The 18,718-nt window shown below is 47.9% G+C and overlaps 1 protein-coding gene across 1 annotated transcript in view; it reads left to right on the forward strand.

Annotated features, from left to right (window-relative positions):
• The window catches only part of COL28A1 (collagen type XXVIII alpha 1 chain), a 689,953-nt gene that overhangs the window by 590,543 nt on the left and 80,692 nt on the right, over positions 1–18,718 (forward strand). The window contains exon 33 of the mRNA XM_086941924.1: positions 7,803–7,972. Within this exon, the coding sequence (XP_086798050.1) occupies positions 7,803–7,972 (170 nt within the window). The remainder of the gene's footprint in view (positions 1–7,802; positions 7,973–18,718) is intronic.

Genomic DNA, 18,718 nt, shown 5'->3' on the forward strand with positions numbered 1-18,718 from the left:
TTACACTGCCCATTAGTGGGTCATGCAGCTGTTTAGATTGTATGCCCATCAAGTTCTTGGCCTCTTAGTAGAGTGACTCTGGTCAAATAGGTGCGAAATTTAATCCGATTATATGGGGAAATGTGTGACAGACATACACAACAATTGAAATATTACAGTTCCAAAGGGACACAAAATGAAAGTGAGGAGAAGGTGTGAGTGTTTATGTGAACAAGAGAGGATAGTGAAGTGGAGGAGACTAAGGGAAGTGCATGCAGAAGGAGAATGCAAGGACAGCAATGAAGAGAAGGAAAAGAAGCTGTTGGGGGGACTCTAGAAAGAGAGATGTGGGAAGTTAAGTGCCTAACACCAAGGAAGGACTTGCAGAAGAAAGTGATGTAAAAGGGAGAACAGGAGTTTTTGAGAGGCTCAAAAGGACACTCCTCCTTCCAAAGACCTTTGTATCATTGACTTTAGATTCTTGTATTTAATAGTTCTTCAGACTCTCACACTGTTTATGAATTTGCCAAAGTTTCAGGCCAAGCTCTTAATTACATGACATGCCTCTTGTAAAGCATCCACAGCTACACTCTGCCAAGGGCCGGCCAATAGGGGTATCCACCCATGTTTAGAGGACGACCACTTCAATCTGTCCCCTTATCATCCATCAGCCTGCCAAACAATGTGAAAACTCGTCTGGGGACGTGTGACAAAAGTCTCCTTCACACGAAAAAATACAAAGAAAGCCAAAGAGAGACAATGCATAAAAAATTGTACCGGGGACACTGCAGGGAGCCTGTTTCTCTTCAGTGCTAGCTTTAAATGTATGGGGAAATGCAAAGCTCTTATGCATTTATTCCCCATAATGCAATATCTCGTTGTCAGGATTGAGGGTAGCGCAAGAGTACGCAAGCGCCACTAACCTTCTACCGATGGCCCGCAGAGACGATAGATGATAGTCCTTCCGACTCCGCTCCGCACAAACCCCCACAATGGAATAAACCCACTGTTTGGACCTGTACGAATAGGGGCCGGGAGGTAGATTGGCATCGGGGAATGGCACGTCAGATATCGTCTGGTCTGTTACCATGAGGTGACTGGTACTGGGACTCTGCAGGTAGGGGAGACAGAGAAGAGAGGATTACTTCCACAGTACGATATGCAGGCACCCAGGATCCCTTCCCTCTTGACCTATACTCACCAGTTTCTCCACCCCATGTATCCTTAAAGGAATCCTCAAAATACAGAACCCAACAAATAGGCGACCAGAAGTACAGAGGAGTTAACGTCACTCCGCTGTTACTTAGTTAGTAATCTCAAATAAGCCTTTGAATATACACTAACAAAAACGTGGAACCTCCACGTAATAAACCCACTGTATCTTGGTGGTTATGTTAGAACATTTACCAAACTGTGTCAGTAGCCACTGACAACAGGCACCAAGGTTTTTCCCCGGAATGTAAACAAGAAATGGCGGCTGAAAAGACGCCGATTGTACTAGTAACAAGACACAACAATTAAAGAGGAGGCGAACCCGCTTCCTCTTGGTACTTGCACGACTGGAATGGTTACAGGACCAACGGTTCTCCACCAGAATTCTGACCACGCTGGCTGTTGATCGGCGTTGGGTAGTCTACAGAATTCTGACCACGCTGGCTGTTGCTCGGCGTCGTGCAGACTAGGAGATCTGGCCACGCAGGCTTTTGATCGGCGATGTTTCTCTGGAATCTTGACTTGAAGCAAGGAAGGCTCATCCACAATGAGCGAATACGGAATCCGATTGACAAGCCCCGTTACGTTCCGGAGATGGCGCTTATATCACGTCCTCCCACTGAGCCAACCCCCAGCGCCGGATGGCCTTCTGGGACTTGTAGTTTTTCCGCCATGGACAGGATATTCGAAATCCTCTACCTTGTGTTTTGCTGATGGTAGCGATCGCTACAGAACCCCCTCTCGTGGACCGCCGTCCCGGCGGACGTCCCGGCTTCCCCGGAAACCTTTCATGGAATTGTTCCACCAAGTCGGGACAATGCAGATGGTCCAAGGGTTCCCAGGTCCGATCCTCGGGACCAAACCCTTTCCAATCCACCAAGTACTGGACGCGACCTCTTACCAAACGGGAGTCCAGAACAGAACTCACCTCATACTCCTCGTGGCCTTCGACTTCCACCGGATGGGGACGATCAGGCAATCTCACGCTCGGGAGGCACGGACGCAGGAGTGACACATGAAAGACAGGATGTATAGTCCATGATACAGGCAATGAGAGCTTCATGGCCACAGCGTTTATCCTCTCGCAGATGCCATAGGGACCCACATACTTCGGTTTCAGTTTCGTCAGACCTTTGATATGTAGATTACGCGTAGAAAGCCATACCTTGTCCCCTACCTTATATTCAGGCTCAGGAGTACGTCTCCTATCCGCATATGTTTTCTGGGAATCTTGAGCATGTTCGAGATTATCCCGGGCCTCAATCAGTATAGCTCGAAGATGAGCATGGTGTTCATGTATGGCAGGAACCATAGATTCAGCAGGCCATTCAAACGGGAGCATGTTAGGATGGAATCCATAGAGGCAAAAGAAGGGGGAACATCCCAAGGTAGTATGTACCGCGTTATTGTAAGCGAACTCTGCCAACCATAAGAGTGCGGTCCACTCGCAGGCGTTCTGTAGAGAGAAACACCGCAGGTATTGCTCCAAAGTCTGATTTAGACGTTCCGTTTTTCCATCAGTTTGCGGATGGAAGCTCGTCGAGAGTCGCGCATCAATCTGTAATATGGCACAGAGAGCCTTCCAGAAACGGGAAGTGAATTGTGTCCCCCTATCAGTGATCAGCACTTTCGGTAATCCATGTGGACGGACGATGTGTTGGAGGAAGACTTTGGCTAATTCACTGGAGGAAGGAAGGCCTGGCAAGGGAATGAAATGTCCCATTTTCGTGAGATGATCCACCACTACCAGGATCACAGTTTGTTTTTCACACGGGGGCATTTCTACAATAAAGTCCATGGACAAGGTGGGCCAAGGTTTGGGTGGAATGGGCAACGGTTGTAGCAGTCCTGGAGGTTTGATGTGACTGGCTTTCCCCTGTGCACAGATAGCACAGTTCTGCACGTATTCCTTGGTATCCTTTCTGACCCCAGGCCACCAGAAAGAACGTTCCACAATGGCGATAGTCTTAAAGATGCCCATGTGTCCCCCTAAAGCAGAATCGTGAGACCATTCTAGGACTTTGCGTTGTAATGCAGGGTTGGGGATATATAAGGCATGGAAATGATAGGCCAAGTGATCTTTCTCACATCGATGTTCGGGCTCTTTCTGTACCCAGTCAGCAATATCGAAGTCCTTTAGGGCAACCCGAACGTCGTCCAGGAAATCTTCGGAGGTGATCAAGGCGATAGCTCTATCCGTGGAATCAGCTCCTGGCAAGATAAAAGGGGGTTCAGTACAGGTAGTAGTTTCTCCATCACCCAACCTGGATAGCGCATCTGCTTTCCCGTTGCGAGTTCCTGGTCTATATTTGATTACAAAATCAAAGTCAGAAAAGAAGAGGGTCCACCTCAATTGTCGAGGAGTCAAGGCCTTCGCCGTCTTTAGGAACAGGAGATTGCGGTGGTCTGTGATGATTTCCACCGTATGCAACGCTCCCAAAAGGTAATGCCTCCATTCTTCGCATGCTCTTTTGATGGCCAAAAGCTCTTTGTCGGTGATTGAGTAGTTGATTTCACACGGAGAGAGTTTCTTGGAGTAGTAAGCCACCGGGTGGAGTTGACCAGAGGTAGGATGGCGTTGAGAAAGGACTCCCCCTAGAGCAAACTGAGAAGCATCAGTTTCCAGAACAAACGGAATCGTGGGGTCTGGATGTCGAAGGATGGGGGCCTGTGTGAACTTCTCTTTGAGGAGTTGGAAGGAGGAATCGGCGTCCACTCCCCATTTGAAGGGAACATTCTTTCGCAAGAGGGCTGTGATGGGATGGATGATTTTGGAGAAATCTTGTATGAAACGCCGATAGTAATTGGCAAATCCGAGAAAGCTTTGCACCGATTTAACGTTCCGTGGCGTTTTCCATGTAATGATGGCATCCACCTTACTCATGTCCATACGAAATCCGTGAGCGTCAATCACGTACCCCAAGAAGGCTACTTGCTGTACATGGAAAAGGCATTTCTCGAGTTTGGCGTACAGGGAGTTCTGCTGTAGCCTTTCCAGTACGATTTTCACATGGGAGATGTGATCGGCTAGAGACACGGAATAGATCAAAATGTCATCAATATAGACCACACAAAATGTCTCCAAGCACCCCCTCAACACTTCATCCATAAAAAACTGGAAGGCGGCGGGGGCATTGCAGAGGCCGAAGGGCATCACGCGGTATTCGTAGAGACCGAACTTTGTTCGGAATGCAGTTTTCCACTCGTCGCCTTTCATCACACGGACTAGATGATAAGCCCCACGGAGATCAAGTTTTGTAAAGTACCGCGCCCCTTTCAACTGATCCATCAATACCGGAATGAGGGGGAGAGGATAGCGATTCTTGATGGTCACCCTGTTAATGGCGCGGTAGTCTATACATGGTCTTAATTCATCGCAATCCTTCTTTGGTATGAAAAACATGGGTGACGAGGCCGGGGAAGTAGAGTGTCTGATGAACCCAGATGCTATATTGTCCTCCAGATAGGTTTTGAGGTACAACGTTTCTTTTTCTGTTAGAGCATACACCCTACTACAGGGGATATCAGCGCCTGGAACGAGATCAATCCGACAATCGTAGGTACGATGTGGAGGTAAGTGGGTAGCGGTCTGTTTATCGAACAAGGCCTGAAAGGATATGTACTCTTCCGGAAGAGTGCTGGCACAACAATAAGCATCCACCACACATTCATGAGCCAAGAAGGTTGCGATCGAAGGAACAAGGGGAAAATCGTGATGCATTCCTTCTCGACAATGTTCCTTACAATATTCAGAGGTCATGCTCACAGTACGGGAAGCCCAACTCACCACCGGATCATGTAGTGTCAACCAGGGCATGCCTAAAATGAGCCGGAACTGAGGGGCATCGATCAAGTCAAACTGTATATATTCACAGTGATCCTCCCCAAACCTCATTACGAGGGCCAACGTATGGTATTTTACTGGGCCTGACGTTAGTATGGTACCATCCACAGTTTTAACCGTTTCAGGTATAGCTTTCTTCTCACATGGAATACCCATACGAAAGGCATAGGTCTGGTCTATGTAATTACCTGTCGCACCCGAATCTAACAAGGCATCTACCTGTACAGGTTTTTGGTTGGCAACCCATAGAGCGACGTTTACATTCATATGGGCGACTGCAGGGTGTAAGGTATTAGCTACAAAAGGAGAGACCGGATCAAGAGGTCGTCTCAAACCAGAGGTCTCTACCTGATTTAAGACCGACAGTTTTCCGCCGGTTCATCAGAACTAAGAACTGCCTGCCCTCGGGGAAGGGGATTTTTTCCAGGGACATAATTCCTTGCCCGGCAGTCATTGATGAAATGCCCCCCTTTACCACAGTAGAGACAGAGTTTCAGCCTCCTTCGCCTGTCTCTTTCCTCCCGGGAAAGGGGCCCACGTATTCCCCCTATTTGCATGGGTTCTGGTCCTTCGGGTGTCTTAGCTTTGTCATCTACCCCCTGTCGGGATTTAAATAAAGGATAAGAGGGTCGGTAATCTCCCCCTCTTCTATCTCCCTTTCTTTCCAATAGCCGGTGATCTAGTTGGACAGTCAGGTCTATTAACTCCGCACAGGTAGTTGGTAATTGCACCACCTGAGCCAAGACATCCTTTAGTTCCCCCCGGAGTCCTTGGTAGAACAAGGAGATCCGTTTCTGGGCCGGCCAGTCTGTTTCTACAATGAGACGGTTGAATGTCGTGATGTAAGACAACAGATCTTGGGACCCTTGTCTCAAGGTCATTAATTCATGATCCAAGGACAACATGTGAGACTTCCGATCAAACAATTTCCTGAGTTCGATGCAAAAGGCAGCAAAATCATGTAGAACGGGATCGTCTCTTTCGAGCAAGGGAATAGTCCAGCTGGACGCGTTCCCTCCCATATAGGACATTAGAAAAGCCGTTTTGGATGCTTCGTCCTGGAAGACCATAGGTTTGCATAGAAAATGCAAACGGCATTGATTCAAAAAGTTTTCAAATTTTCTTGGGTCCCCATAAAACCTTTCGGGTGGAGCCAGGGGTATACCATGATTTTGGATGATATGTACAGTCGGTGTGGCCTCCGCAGAAGTGGAAGGGGCTGCGAGCGAACCCCCTGCTTGGAAGGAAGGGGGAGGCTGCAGAGTGGCCGGCCGAATCAATGGTTTCGCCACCGGCTCTCTCATGGCTAGATCTGATACGTCTTTACGTAGTTCAGATATCTCTTTATATAACGCCTGGTTTTCTAACCGGGAATTCTGGACTTCCTGTTGAAGGCCTGTAAAACTCTCCAACAGGGCGGTAAGAGTGGCATTTGTATCCATCGTCTAGGCAGGGCTGTATTCTTGGGCTTGTCAATCTGTCAGGATTGAGGGTAGCGCAAGAGTACGCAAGCGCCACTAACCTTCTACCGATGGCCCGCAGAGACGATAGATGATAGTCCTTCCGACTCCGCTCCGCACAAACCCCCACAATGGAATAAACCCACTGTTTGGACCTGTACGAATAGGGGCCGGGAGGTAGATTGGCATCGGGGAATGGCACGTCAGATATCGTCTGGTCTGTTACCATGAGGTGACTGGTACTGGGACTCTGCAGGTAGGGGAGACAGAGAAGAGAGGATTACTTCCACAGTACGATATGCAGGCACCCAGGATCCCTTCCCTCTTGACCTATACTCACCAGTTTCTCCACCCCATGTATCCTTAAAGGAATCCTCAAAATACAGAACCCAACAAATAGGCGACCAGAAGTACAGAGGAGTTAACGTCACTCCGCTGTTACTTAGTTAGTAATCTCAAATAAGCCTTTGAATATACACTAACAAAAACGTGGAACCTCCACGTAATAAACCCACTGTATCTTGGTGGTTATGTTAGAACATTTACCAAACTGTGTCAGTAGCCACTGACAACAGGCACCAAGGTTTTTCCCCGGAATGTAAACAAGAAATGGCGGCTGAAAAGACGCCGATTGTACTAGTAACAAGACACAACAATTAAAGAGGAGGCGAACCCGCTTCCTCTTGGTACTTGCACGACTGGAATGGTTACAGGACCAACGGTTCTCCACCAGAATTCTGACCACGCTGGCTGTTGATCGGCGTTGGGTAGTCTACAGAATTCTGACCACGCTGGCTGTTGCTCGGCGTCGTGCAGACTAGGAGATCTGGCCACGCAGGCTTTTGATCGGCGATGTTTCTCTGGAATCTTGACTTGAAGCAAGGAAGGCTCAGCCACAATGAGCGAATACGGAATCCGATTGACAAGCCCCGTTACGTTCCGGAGATGGCGCTTATATCACGTCCTCCCACTGAGCCAACCCCCAGCGCCGGATGGCCTTCTGGGACTTGTAGTTTTTCCGCCATGGACAGGATATTCGAAATCCTCTACCTTGTGTTTTGCTGATGGTAGCGATCGCTACACTCGTATTGCATTTAGTTATTGAGTGAGCAACATAAAAAGCACATCAACACCTGTTCTAGCCCAACTACCAACACATAGACGGAAGTTTCTCCTTATCTCTCCATTTTGTTCAGAAAATGTAATTTTTTTCTTGATTAGATGTTTGAAACCTACATATTATTTCTGGGATTGCTCTTGCCTTTTCAAATCTCTGTGTTGTTAATATTTTTATTTCGCCTTTCCAGCGCTGGAAAACAAGCTTTTCAAAAAGATCTGCGAGAAGGACTTTGATACTTACATTAGTTTATTGGAGAAATCATCACGTGCCCCTGAATTTAGAATATCTAACGACGGTAATGGACACGACGACAAACCATCTAAGGCTACAATTCCTCCACCAAGCATAGATCGTGCAGTAAGTAAGCCTACACTAACCACTGATTACATTACCAAGCTGAAAAATTGCATTTGACGTTCTTTCTGTAACAATAATGTTGGGTGGAAATTGAGTGATGTGATTAGAGGGGTACTGTTAAACGACTTTAGGGCTACACCATAACACCATTTACTTTGCACTGTCCAGGGACCACAGCTAAGCATTACGTAATAGCAAAACGTAAAAAAAGTAAAGGGTGCTCTATGATTCAGAGAGAGGTCACTGGAAAGGAGCCTTGGCACATCTCAGGAAGTAGATCGGGCTGATATGAGAAACAGTAGGTCAGTGGCCCGGGGTAACCTTTAGATACACATATCCAGGTGTGAACCTCTAGTCACTCCCATGGCCTGTGTTCTGGGGCTGTCCGATTTGGAATTGCTCCTGCTGTGACAGACTGCTTCTGGAGGGCATTTCAAAAGGAATCAGAACCCCAACACAAACTTTAAAGACTCATACCCTACATCTCATTTGGCACATAGAAATGGACTATAAGAATGGGAGCCCGTGGCTCCCCAAAAATGCCAAATTGTCAAGCAGCCAGATGGGCTGTGTGAGGAGGGGACGTTCCGTAAAACCTCTGCCTGTGGCCAGAACTGAAGGCTAGGGCCTTCTACTCTCCCAGCTGGGTGAGAGGACATCATACAGGGACATTCAAGACCACCTGCTTCTGGAGCCTGAGACACCAGTGCTTGCCATGACCAGTGAGGTAGAGGAGAGCGCTGGAGGGAGCAATATCCAGTGTGGGATCCTGGTGAGTGAATCCAAGTAGCAAGGTGTGCGGAGATGGCTCCTGCACCAATCCGCCCATTGCCTGTGTGAAAGTTCAAGTCGGTAGCCCCATTTGCCAGGGTGTGCTACAGCAAAATTTGCATGGGATTGTGCCGTCGTCCTTCTGCAGTGTGTAAGCCGGAAACCTCTTATGCCAGACAGGGCTACCATTAAGAAACACCTGTTGCTGTGCTGATCAGGTCATTGCCTGAGTGGAAAGCAGGTGTGGTTACCCTATATGCCAAAGGGTGCCAATGGAGGAAGGCAAGGTTCAGAACCTAGTTGATGTCATCTTTGTATGAGAGGCCACCTTGGTGACACCTGCAGGCCAGAGCCCTGACTGAGAATCACAACCAGAAGCTTTCAAAATAAACCCCTCCCCCTTCCCGTGTGTGAGGTAGACCAAAAACAACTTACCGCTGCATCAGAAGAGCGCCAATGACACCCAGCCGCAGCCCCTGCGGAGCAGCCTGTGTGAAACTTTCCTGAGGCAGCTGCTGCATCCACTGCACCCGCAAGAGTGATGCCCTTGTGTGTTCGGTTTGACAATCCCTGCTGGTGAGAGTAACACTTTGTGAAGGGCCAGAAGGCCCTGGGGCAACTTGCTTGCCAGATAGCGCTTTGGCACTAGAACACTTTTGATTCAAACAGAGTCGGAGTGGCATTCCTGAGACTCAGGTGGCTAGTGGGGCCTAACCTTTATATTGCCTATAATGAATGGGGGATTATCACTACTGTTAGTGAGACGGAATTGGAACACATGGGACTGCCAGTAAACACTAGACCTCAGGGGGCTGTTTGTATTGTTAGTGGATGAAATTGTGGAACAGGAGCCCAGATTACTACCGATGCCCAGGCCGTTGGCGCAAACCGCCTCTTAGTTCCCATGTTGAATAGTTACCAAATAAAGAGACGGGCGCTGGAAGCAGGGATCAAGAACAGAGTTTAATTCTCATGAGGAGAGCCAGTCATTTCGGACACGAAACACGGTGTCTTTCAGGAGGTGCTCTAACAAGTGAGCTGAGACTCTTTCTTTTATACCTTACAAAACACTTGATAGTACAATCAGGACAGTGTGACGCAAAGGAAAAGACATCCCTATAATCCTCGTGTCAATCCTACCCCACATATGTTCACAATAGGGACCCTTGACCTGCTGATAAGAGGGGAGGGCAATCACGCAGCTGAGTGTTCCGTCAACTGTTTAGGATGTGTGCGTCTGATCATAGCCCAGGGGGTGGGGTGGCTAGGATCAATAGTGGGTCCTTTGAAGAGGAGTGACTTCATACAATAAGGGCAGTAAATGGTATCTCCTGGCTTAGGCGATGGCCTCGGACATGTGTGGTCAGCCGGACTCGGGGGAAGGGGTCATCAAAGGAGTGGTATTCATGCTGCGTGGGCAATCGAGCGCGGAGGGAAGGCTTGTCAACAGAGGGGCATTCATGGAAGGAAAGGAGGTGTTGGTCAGGCGCGGCCGTGGCTCTCAAGGACAGGGTTTTGCAGAAGAAGAAGGTTTACGGCTTGCCCATGTGAGGAGAAGGGAGGGGGAGCCAGGGTGGACACGGGGACAGAGTCACATAGAGAGAGAGAGACCTTATGACCCGTACAAGAGAGAGCGGGGGCAGTCAGGTGCAGCTGGGGAGGGCTATGTCAGCTAAGGCGAAGGATGCCTCTCCAAGAGGGAATGGGGGGGTTTTGTGCGGGTCAAGCAGGAGAGTTGCCTTTCACAGCAGGGTCGCGCAGAGGGAGAGGGTTTCATGGTCTATGCATGAGAGAGGGGGTGTAAGATACGCGCAGGAGGGAAGCCGGGGATTCCAATGGGTAAAAGGCCATGGTGCCTAGAATGGCTGTGCATATGCATATAGGTATGGGCTCTTACTGGCAGAGTGATACGGTCAATAGTTTACGGTATTCATGGTGCTCACAGGGAGAGGAGTGGGAGAAGAAGGGAAATGAATGCTGTTTATGTACATCAATTTCTTCAATTCCCACAGTCGCCCCTTTTTACATTACAGCAGTCATTTTTGTAATTGATGGGGTAGACAGGCATCGTGGATGAATTAGCATTTTGTCGATACTAACATTTGGCGTACAATCATAGACAGTTGAGGTGATGGGCAGAATGCAGCACATAGGAAATTGCATTTCGTTGTGTTCCTGACAATTAAACGCACTACATAGCATAAATCTTTCTAAAAAAATGTGACCAATGAACAGTTTTGACCAGGTAGTTGAGAGCGGAATTCAGTTCAATACACAAGATTTCTTCGTCACAGTGTCTTTTTATCATTGAGCCATCACTGGTAGGCTCTAGTCCGTGTACTTTCGTTGGCGCTGTTGAGCACCGGCGGTGGAGCTATAGGTCCAGCTCGGTTCTATCCTTACGCGTTGCAGGGTGCGGTCAGTCCTCTGCTGTTAGACCACAGTCCTGTTCCCTAAACAATCCGTTTGGCGGCGCCTTATGCTCGGCACCTATATTTTCCGTGGCAACACCCTATTCCCACTGGAATGCAGTTCTTTCCTTTGGCAAAAAGTCACGTGGAAAAGAGGGTGAGTGTGGTTCAAATAGTCGATAGGAGAGAGAGGGCGGAGTTGGGTCAGAGTTCCTGGGACACACAAAAGGGACCAAGGGAGCAAAGGATAACAAGCAGGCAGGCCCATCAATCGGGCCCAAAGAAGGGGGGCGGAGACTCCAGGCACACGTGGGTTAGCAGACGGAGGGCTTCAAGGCGGCCCGCCATTTTTCATTTTCCACGTTGAAATTGCGGTCTCGTCCCGTATCTTGTTGCTCTGCCGCTCCACCTTTGGTCGAGGTCACACGTGTCCCAAGATCTGCAGTCAGGCTGTACGTCACATCTGACCCATCTCCTTCGGTGATCGTGAATCTTTGAATAGGTACAAGACAAGGTTTTAGAGAAATGGCAGGAGAAGATATCTACGCATGTGAATTCCTTCCTCAATTCTACGCATTTGGGAGATACGCTCACTGGTCACAGTCAGAGGTCCATTACCAAGCAGTGCATGTGTCAGCATTCCTACTGAGTTCATGGCAGGTTTATTCATCGTCCTATTTATAACTCAAGTGAGGATAAATGAGATTCCCATCAACTGTGCATTACATCATATTCAACATTACGGAGCATTTCCCTTCAGGACTGGCTAACCTTTTCAAACAGGGCGGGGGTGCCATCATCGAGAGTCAGGCAAAACAAGGTTTTCTCGAGGGTCAACAGTTACTCATGGTCATCATGTTTATCTCCGGGACAGCAACTGGGGTCTATCAAAATGGGGCGGGGATGCTTCGGGCGCTCGCGCTTGGGTGCAAAAAAAGGGGGGGGGTGGGGCAATCTGGGCATTGGGGGTCAATCTAGACGTTGGCGTTCGTCTCTGAAGAACAGACATAAGGTGCCATTGACATACAGTTCCCCTATAAATGGCCAGATTTGGGGGACTTTAGTCGTCTTACCTGTCCTTTCCCTTTCAGCCAATTCAAGTTCATTCATTTTGCAGAAAGGAGAGGCAGTAATATGGCGAGATACAATCATTTTAGTTTCGGTCAATTTCGCTGAACACCTTCGCGTTCAATATGTATCAAATCAGACTGGTGCCGGTGGGGCACAATTTTACCAAAAAGTGGGAGAGAAAATAGGGAGACTCTCATAGAGAGTGAGAGTCGTCCGCAATCTAAACGAGCCATTCGGTACACGTATGACATGTAGAGAGAGGGAGAGAGAGAGAGAGAGATAAGGGGGTGGTGAGAGAGAGAGAGAGAGAGAGAGAGAGACGTGTACGAAAATAGGTCATTTAGTGCGCTCACAACACAGAACAGCAAAGGTCAGGTAACACGCAAATACAGACAGAGGGAAGACATAAATCCGTACATTACACACACACAAACTCAGACAGGGAAGACGGCACATGCATTACACATATATAAGACATTCACGACAAGACAGGAAACAATTGTTAGCCAACAAGATCTGTTTTATATCCTACGTATCTTTACTATCCTATTTATCTACGTGCTTAGCTCTTTTTACCCTTCCCTCCTTTTCTTTCTCGCCCGTTATCTCTGTGAGTGTTCTCAATTTGCCAATACTTACACCTCGGTTGGTCGGTCAGAAATTAACCTGGTCGCGTTATTTACCCATGGTTGGATCTTAAACCATTTTTCAGTTCCTTCCTTTGGTGGGAAGTTCTCCAAGCTGAGGCAACGGCAAGTATTGATCGGGAGAACAGTCGGACAGCTTGGCTATATCTATAAGAGTGTGAGAAAGGGGGCAGTGCATTTTGAACATCAGCAACATTTCTAACTTCCCAGACGGGTGGTGCCGTGGTAACCCTTACCCGTATATTTTTCTTTGTCCTTTCCCTACCTAGTCAAACGTCCAGTTACATTATTTAACGCGTCATTTCTAGTCAATTTTTCGTCATTCAGTACCTGTCCAGTTTCTATGTCAGTCCATCCTCCCAGTTGCTATGTTCTAAGGAGGAACAGTCATGTTTAAGTCTACGTCTTTTAAAAACTTATCGTTATGAGGACTATGCACATATTCCCTCCTTCCCTTTTCGTCGGTGGTTCGACCATCGCTCTCCCATATTTCAGCCGACGTTCTGACGTGACCTGCAGAAGGGAGGAAAAAGAAGGGGTGGGGGGCAGCATTCAAAGTACATCAGCATGCAGTAGTCCGAAAATGTTTTTTACCTACCACATACTCGACCTATCTCCACGTACTGCATTTCTTTACCATCTCGGCGTTTAAGCCCAGAGGGACCAGTAATGTCAGATAGATAATCATTGACGATCTGCGTATCTACATGAGTTACTTGGTCGTAACCCTCTTTGTCGGGTGCAAGGGTGACGGTCAGGTGGCATTTCTGTGGTGTCGTTTTAAGGGTGTCTAAAACACTTTTCTGGCTGCCTGTGACACATAATGTAGCTGCTAAACATCTGATCCTTTTTGATCTACATCTTTCATCATACTTATTCTTCGCTCACAGTAGTAAGACATCCAAAACTCATTAATGCAGCTGCTACAACCATGCTTTCTTTTTCAAAATACTTTTAATAAAAAGTGTTGAGGTACAAATACAGGCCTACAACTCAGTGGGCCGGCTACGAAGCAGATTGAAACTGTACATAAGAAGAACGAAGTTGGTGGCAGTTCTTTGCATAAAGTGCAGCAGTGCAATAAAATCGTATTAAACTTCCCTACAGAGCAAGCATGATGCATGTCAGTAATTCATCTTTAATAAATTCATAAATTCATTATCCAATGTTCATTCATTACCTAAATTACACCAATTCATTTTCCAAATCATAATCAGTACCCACCCTAAGTCAGTTCATTGTCCAAGCACATACTCAATATCCTTTGTATCTACTTTCATTATCCAAGAAAACTACATACATATCTCGGGGCAAAAAGCTGCGTGGTCAGGGTGCAACAAAGTTTATTCAAAAAGTCTCATTTTGTGTCGGCGCCATTTTGGGTGGGGTCAGGCGAGTTCCAGCACAGTCAGAATATCTCCAATGACTCGTAGTTGGACCAGAACCTTCCGTTGGAAGTTCAAAAATGTTTTGAATCATGTGGTTAACAGTTCTAACAATATGGACCATTAGTCAAAGAGTGGGGAGGGCGGCAACAATTTTCCTACCGGGTCATTCTGGTGTTCCACCGGAACTGAACAAGTCTGTGCCGTGGCTGCATTTTAGCCATTTCCCATCCGAGGCTGGCGCCGGCAGGAGTTGCACCGATGTCGTGGTTCCCAGTGAGGGGGCGGGGGCGCCCATGCGGAGGGATCGGGGTGCCCCCCGGCTCTCATAGAATCTTCAAGGTTGAGGAGAGAAGGCATGGGGTGCGTGCCCGTCCTGGGCAAAAGACCGCTTTTTGATGTTGACCCTCTTTAAGTAAGAGCATTGGGGTGTCGCTGGAAGCCTCCACCTGGAGGGAGGTGGGGGAGGCTCGTTCGCGTCACCTCCCCCTTCCAGCGACCCCGCACCGTTCCTCGGCTCCGTCGCTTCGATGTTGGCCGTGCTGGCTATTGAAGATGGGGGGGGGTGGTCGGCGGCTGAGGCAAGACAGCCCCCCCTTTCCTTTTTGACAGGTGGCGGGACTACCTCCAACTCTCCAGGGGTGGACATGTGGCGGGGCGACATGTGGCGGGACTACCTGTAACTATGCAGGCGATGGCATGTGGCGGGACTACCTGCAACTGTCAGGCGTTGGGTGTAGTTGCGGTCATTATAGCACAAAGAAATGCCGCCATCCTCGCTTTGGCTTCGGCCTTCGACGAAAGCCGGATCGGGTGAGAGAGGGGTGGTCGGTGGCCGAGGCAAGACAGCCCCCTCTCTCCCCGTGGCCTGCAGGGCGGCAGAAGAGGAGGGATGGAGAGGTCCCTGTCATTCTTTGGACCGCCTGCCCAACATCATCTCCTACTGACCGCGGCCAGGCGAGCCCCTCGTGCCTCGAGGCCTCGCCTTCCGGATGGGCGTAACCGCGGACCTGTTGCACTTCGGGAGCTTCCGGAATGGGGGTAGGTACCTATTGGATTGTTTCTATTTCATGTGACCGTTATTTGGGCGTGGCGGGAAATGAGGCAGACATGTTGGGAGCAGGAATAGGCAGTAGAGCCTAGCTACCTTGTGGCTTTTTTTTTTGCTGTCAAACTTTTCGCCATTTTATATTTCTTATTACGAACTGTTTCTAATGTTTCTTATTTTTAGTGAAGTCGAAAGCTCATCAGGGGGTTACTGACTTAGCCTGATTTCTTTTTATTTTTCTTTCTCTTCCTTAGCGTGTTTCGAGCTAAAGCTTTCTGTTAGTAGGGAACGGTGATCACTTCATATTTTTTATGTGTCCTTTTCACTAGGGGGTACTTCTGGACGGACCAGACGAGTTCCCTCCAATAAATGGTCCGGGGTGGAACTAGATTATCGATCAAAAGGGGAACATATATTCCTTCATTAGGGTATCATCCTGGACAGACCGAGCGATGTACTTCCACTTACTAGGGTAGCCTCCTGGACGGACCAGATGGTCTACTTCCACTAAATGGCCCATGAGCGGGGAGCATATGTCCTCCATAAGGGTAGTCTCCTGGGCGGACCATGCGAGCTACCCCCCAAATAACCAAACAGTGGGGAGTGGGTAGGACTGACGAATTCACAAAGGGGCATAACCTACCCTTTACTACTTGCAAAGACTAGACAGAATATTTCTATTCCACGTTGTTTGCAAGTAGAAAATACCTCAAACGAAACAATTCCTGGAACAACAATGTCCAGGCAACCAACCAATCAGTGGGGAGAAAAACAGGCATGACGGATTACAACGGGGACAAACGTCTGCATTACCTGCCCTTCGCTATCCAGAAAGGAAGACAGAATATTTCTACTCGTCTCAGTTTGTGGACAGGGAAGATCTCAAAGAGCAACAATCGATTATTAATCGATTTCAAACAATCAGTGGGGAGAAAGGTAGGCATGACGGATTACAACGGGGACAAAAGTCTGCATTACCTACCCTTCTCGATCTGCAAAGAGGGACGACGTTCCTATTCGCCGCTGTTTGCAAACAGAGAATGTCTCGTTCTCCAGAAGAGAACCAATATGTCAAGTAGCCTTCAAAGCTAAATGAACCAATACCAACAATATCAGTATACAAATACCGATTCCAATACAATCAATCAATCAATCAGGTGGATAGAACCACCCTACCAATCAGGCGTAAAAACACCCTACTTAATCTTACCCGGACCGGACCATACGGACAGTTCTTCGACTTCCTCCTCCAGCGCCCGATCGTTCTCTTACTCCATGTAGCATTCCTGTGGGATTCCAGTCAGGACAATAGGTCACTCAAGAGAGGTCCGTTCAGAATTGGCGAAGTTCTTTTGATCGGCAGCCGGGCTAGGGCCCTCTCAAGGCAGGTATACTCCGATCATTTTAGATGTTCGCTTCTTCGTCTGGATCTCTCTTACCGAACCTTATGTCACTGATGGACCCCGCGTTGGGACGCCAATTGTGGAACAGGAGCCCAGATTACTACCGATGCCCAGGCCGTTGGCGCAAACCGCCTCTTAGTTCCCATGTTGAATAGTTACCAAATAAAGAGACGGGCGCTGGAAGCAGGAATCAAGAACAGAGTTTAATTCTCATGAGGAGAGCCAGTCATTTCGGACACGAAACACGGTGTCTTTCAGGAGGTGCTCTAACAAGTGAGCTGAGACTCTTTCTTTTATACCTTACAAAACACTTGATAGTACAATCAGGACAGTGTGACGCAAAGGAAAAGACATCCCTATAATCCTCGTGTCAATCCTACCCCACATATGTTCACAATAGGGACCCTTGACCTGCTGATAAGAGGGGAGGGCAATCACGCAGCTGAGTGTTCCGTCAACTGTTTAGGATGTGTGCGTCTGATCATAGCCCAGGGGGTGGGGTGGCTAGGATCAATAGTGGGTCCTTTGAAGAGGAGTGACTTCATACAATAAGGGCAGTAAATGGTATCTCCTGGCTTAGGCGATGGCCTCGGACATGTGTGGTCAGCCGGACTCGGGGCGGGGAAGGGGTCATCAAAGGAGTGGTATTCATGCTGCGTGGGCAATCGAGCGCGGAGGGAAGGCTTGTCAACAGAGGGGCATTCATGGAAGGAAAGGAGGTGTTGGTCAGGCGCGGCCGTGGCTCTCAAGGACAGGGTTTTGCAGAAGAAGAAGGTTTACGGCTTGCCCATGTGAGGAGAAGGGAGGGGGAGCCAGGGTGGACACGGGGACAGAGTCACATAGAGAGAGAGAGACCTTATGACCCGTACAAGAGAGAGCGGGGGCAGTCAGGTGCAGCTGGGGAGGGCTATGTCAGCTAAGGCGAAGGATGCCTCTCCAAGAGGGAATGGGGGGGTTTTGTGCGGGTCAAGCAGGAGAGTTGCCTTTCACAGCAGGGTCGCGCAGAGGGAGAGGGTTTCATGGTCTATGCATGAGAGAGGGGGTGTAAGATACGCGCAGGAGGGAAGCCGGGGATTCCAATCGGTAAAAGGCCATGGTGCCTAGAATGGCTGTGCATATGCATATAGGTATGGGCTCTTACTGGCAGAGTGATACGGTCAATAGTTTACGGTATTCATGGTGCTCACAGGGAGAGGAGTGGGAGAAGAAGGGAAATGAATGCTGTTTATGTACATCAATTTCTTCAATTCCCACAAAGTATCTTACTTTGTGGTCGTATATAAAGTCTCCTTTTTTCATGAAAAAAAAAATTTGATTGGCCAGTGGTTTATTGCTGCTACTGAACGTATCTTGAGTTGTGAAATGTTTTTCACCCATCTGTGTTGATCCAGTGGAAGTGTGTGTAAATATTTTTGTAGGCTCAGACATGAGCTACCTACCACACCGTAAACTCAATCCTCTGCAACACTATTCACAATAACACAGAGTTTGGCCCATTGAAACTCTACAATGTATCACAACCATAAGGTCCTCTGATAAATCTTTGTAAAAGCTAATAGGGACTCAGGTAATTAGAGACGGAAAGCTACTCCTTCATGAGAACCTGGAATAAAGAAGTGTCAATGTAATAATAAAAGTTTCACAAAACCAATAATATCATCAATAAAAAAATCAAACACATGGAATAGTCAGCAGAATGCCTTTATCTAAACTTCAAAATGAATGGTCAAAGCACAACAATTACAATATAATTATTTAATTGATAGTAATTCTTTTGTAATACAGGTAAATCACAATACAGCACAGCTTAGAGCAAATACGTCATCAAATATCATCTTGTGTGAGGGAGAGAAGAAAGAGGGGGATAATACATTGCAAAATACTAAATGCAATTTGGAATCATACAAACCAAGAATCAGTTGTAGATTTTTCAGTATCAAGACACGATATGAGCCCAAAAGAATGCTAAAGAACAGAGTATAATAGCCGAGTCATCAATTCTTCAGCTGA

This window comes from Lissotriton vulgaris, chromosome 10, assembly GCF_964263255.1.
Source record: "Lissotriton vulgaris chromosome 10, aLisVul1.2, whole genome shotgun sequence".
NCBI classification, from domain to species: Eukaryota; Metazoa; Chordata; class Amphibia; order Caudata; family Salamandridae; genus Lissotriton; species Lissotriton vulgaris.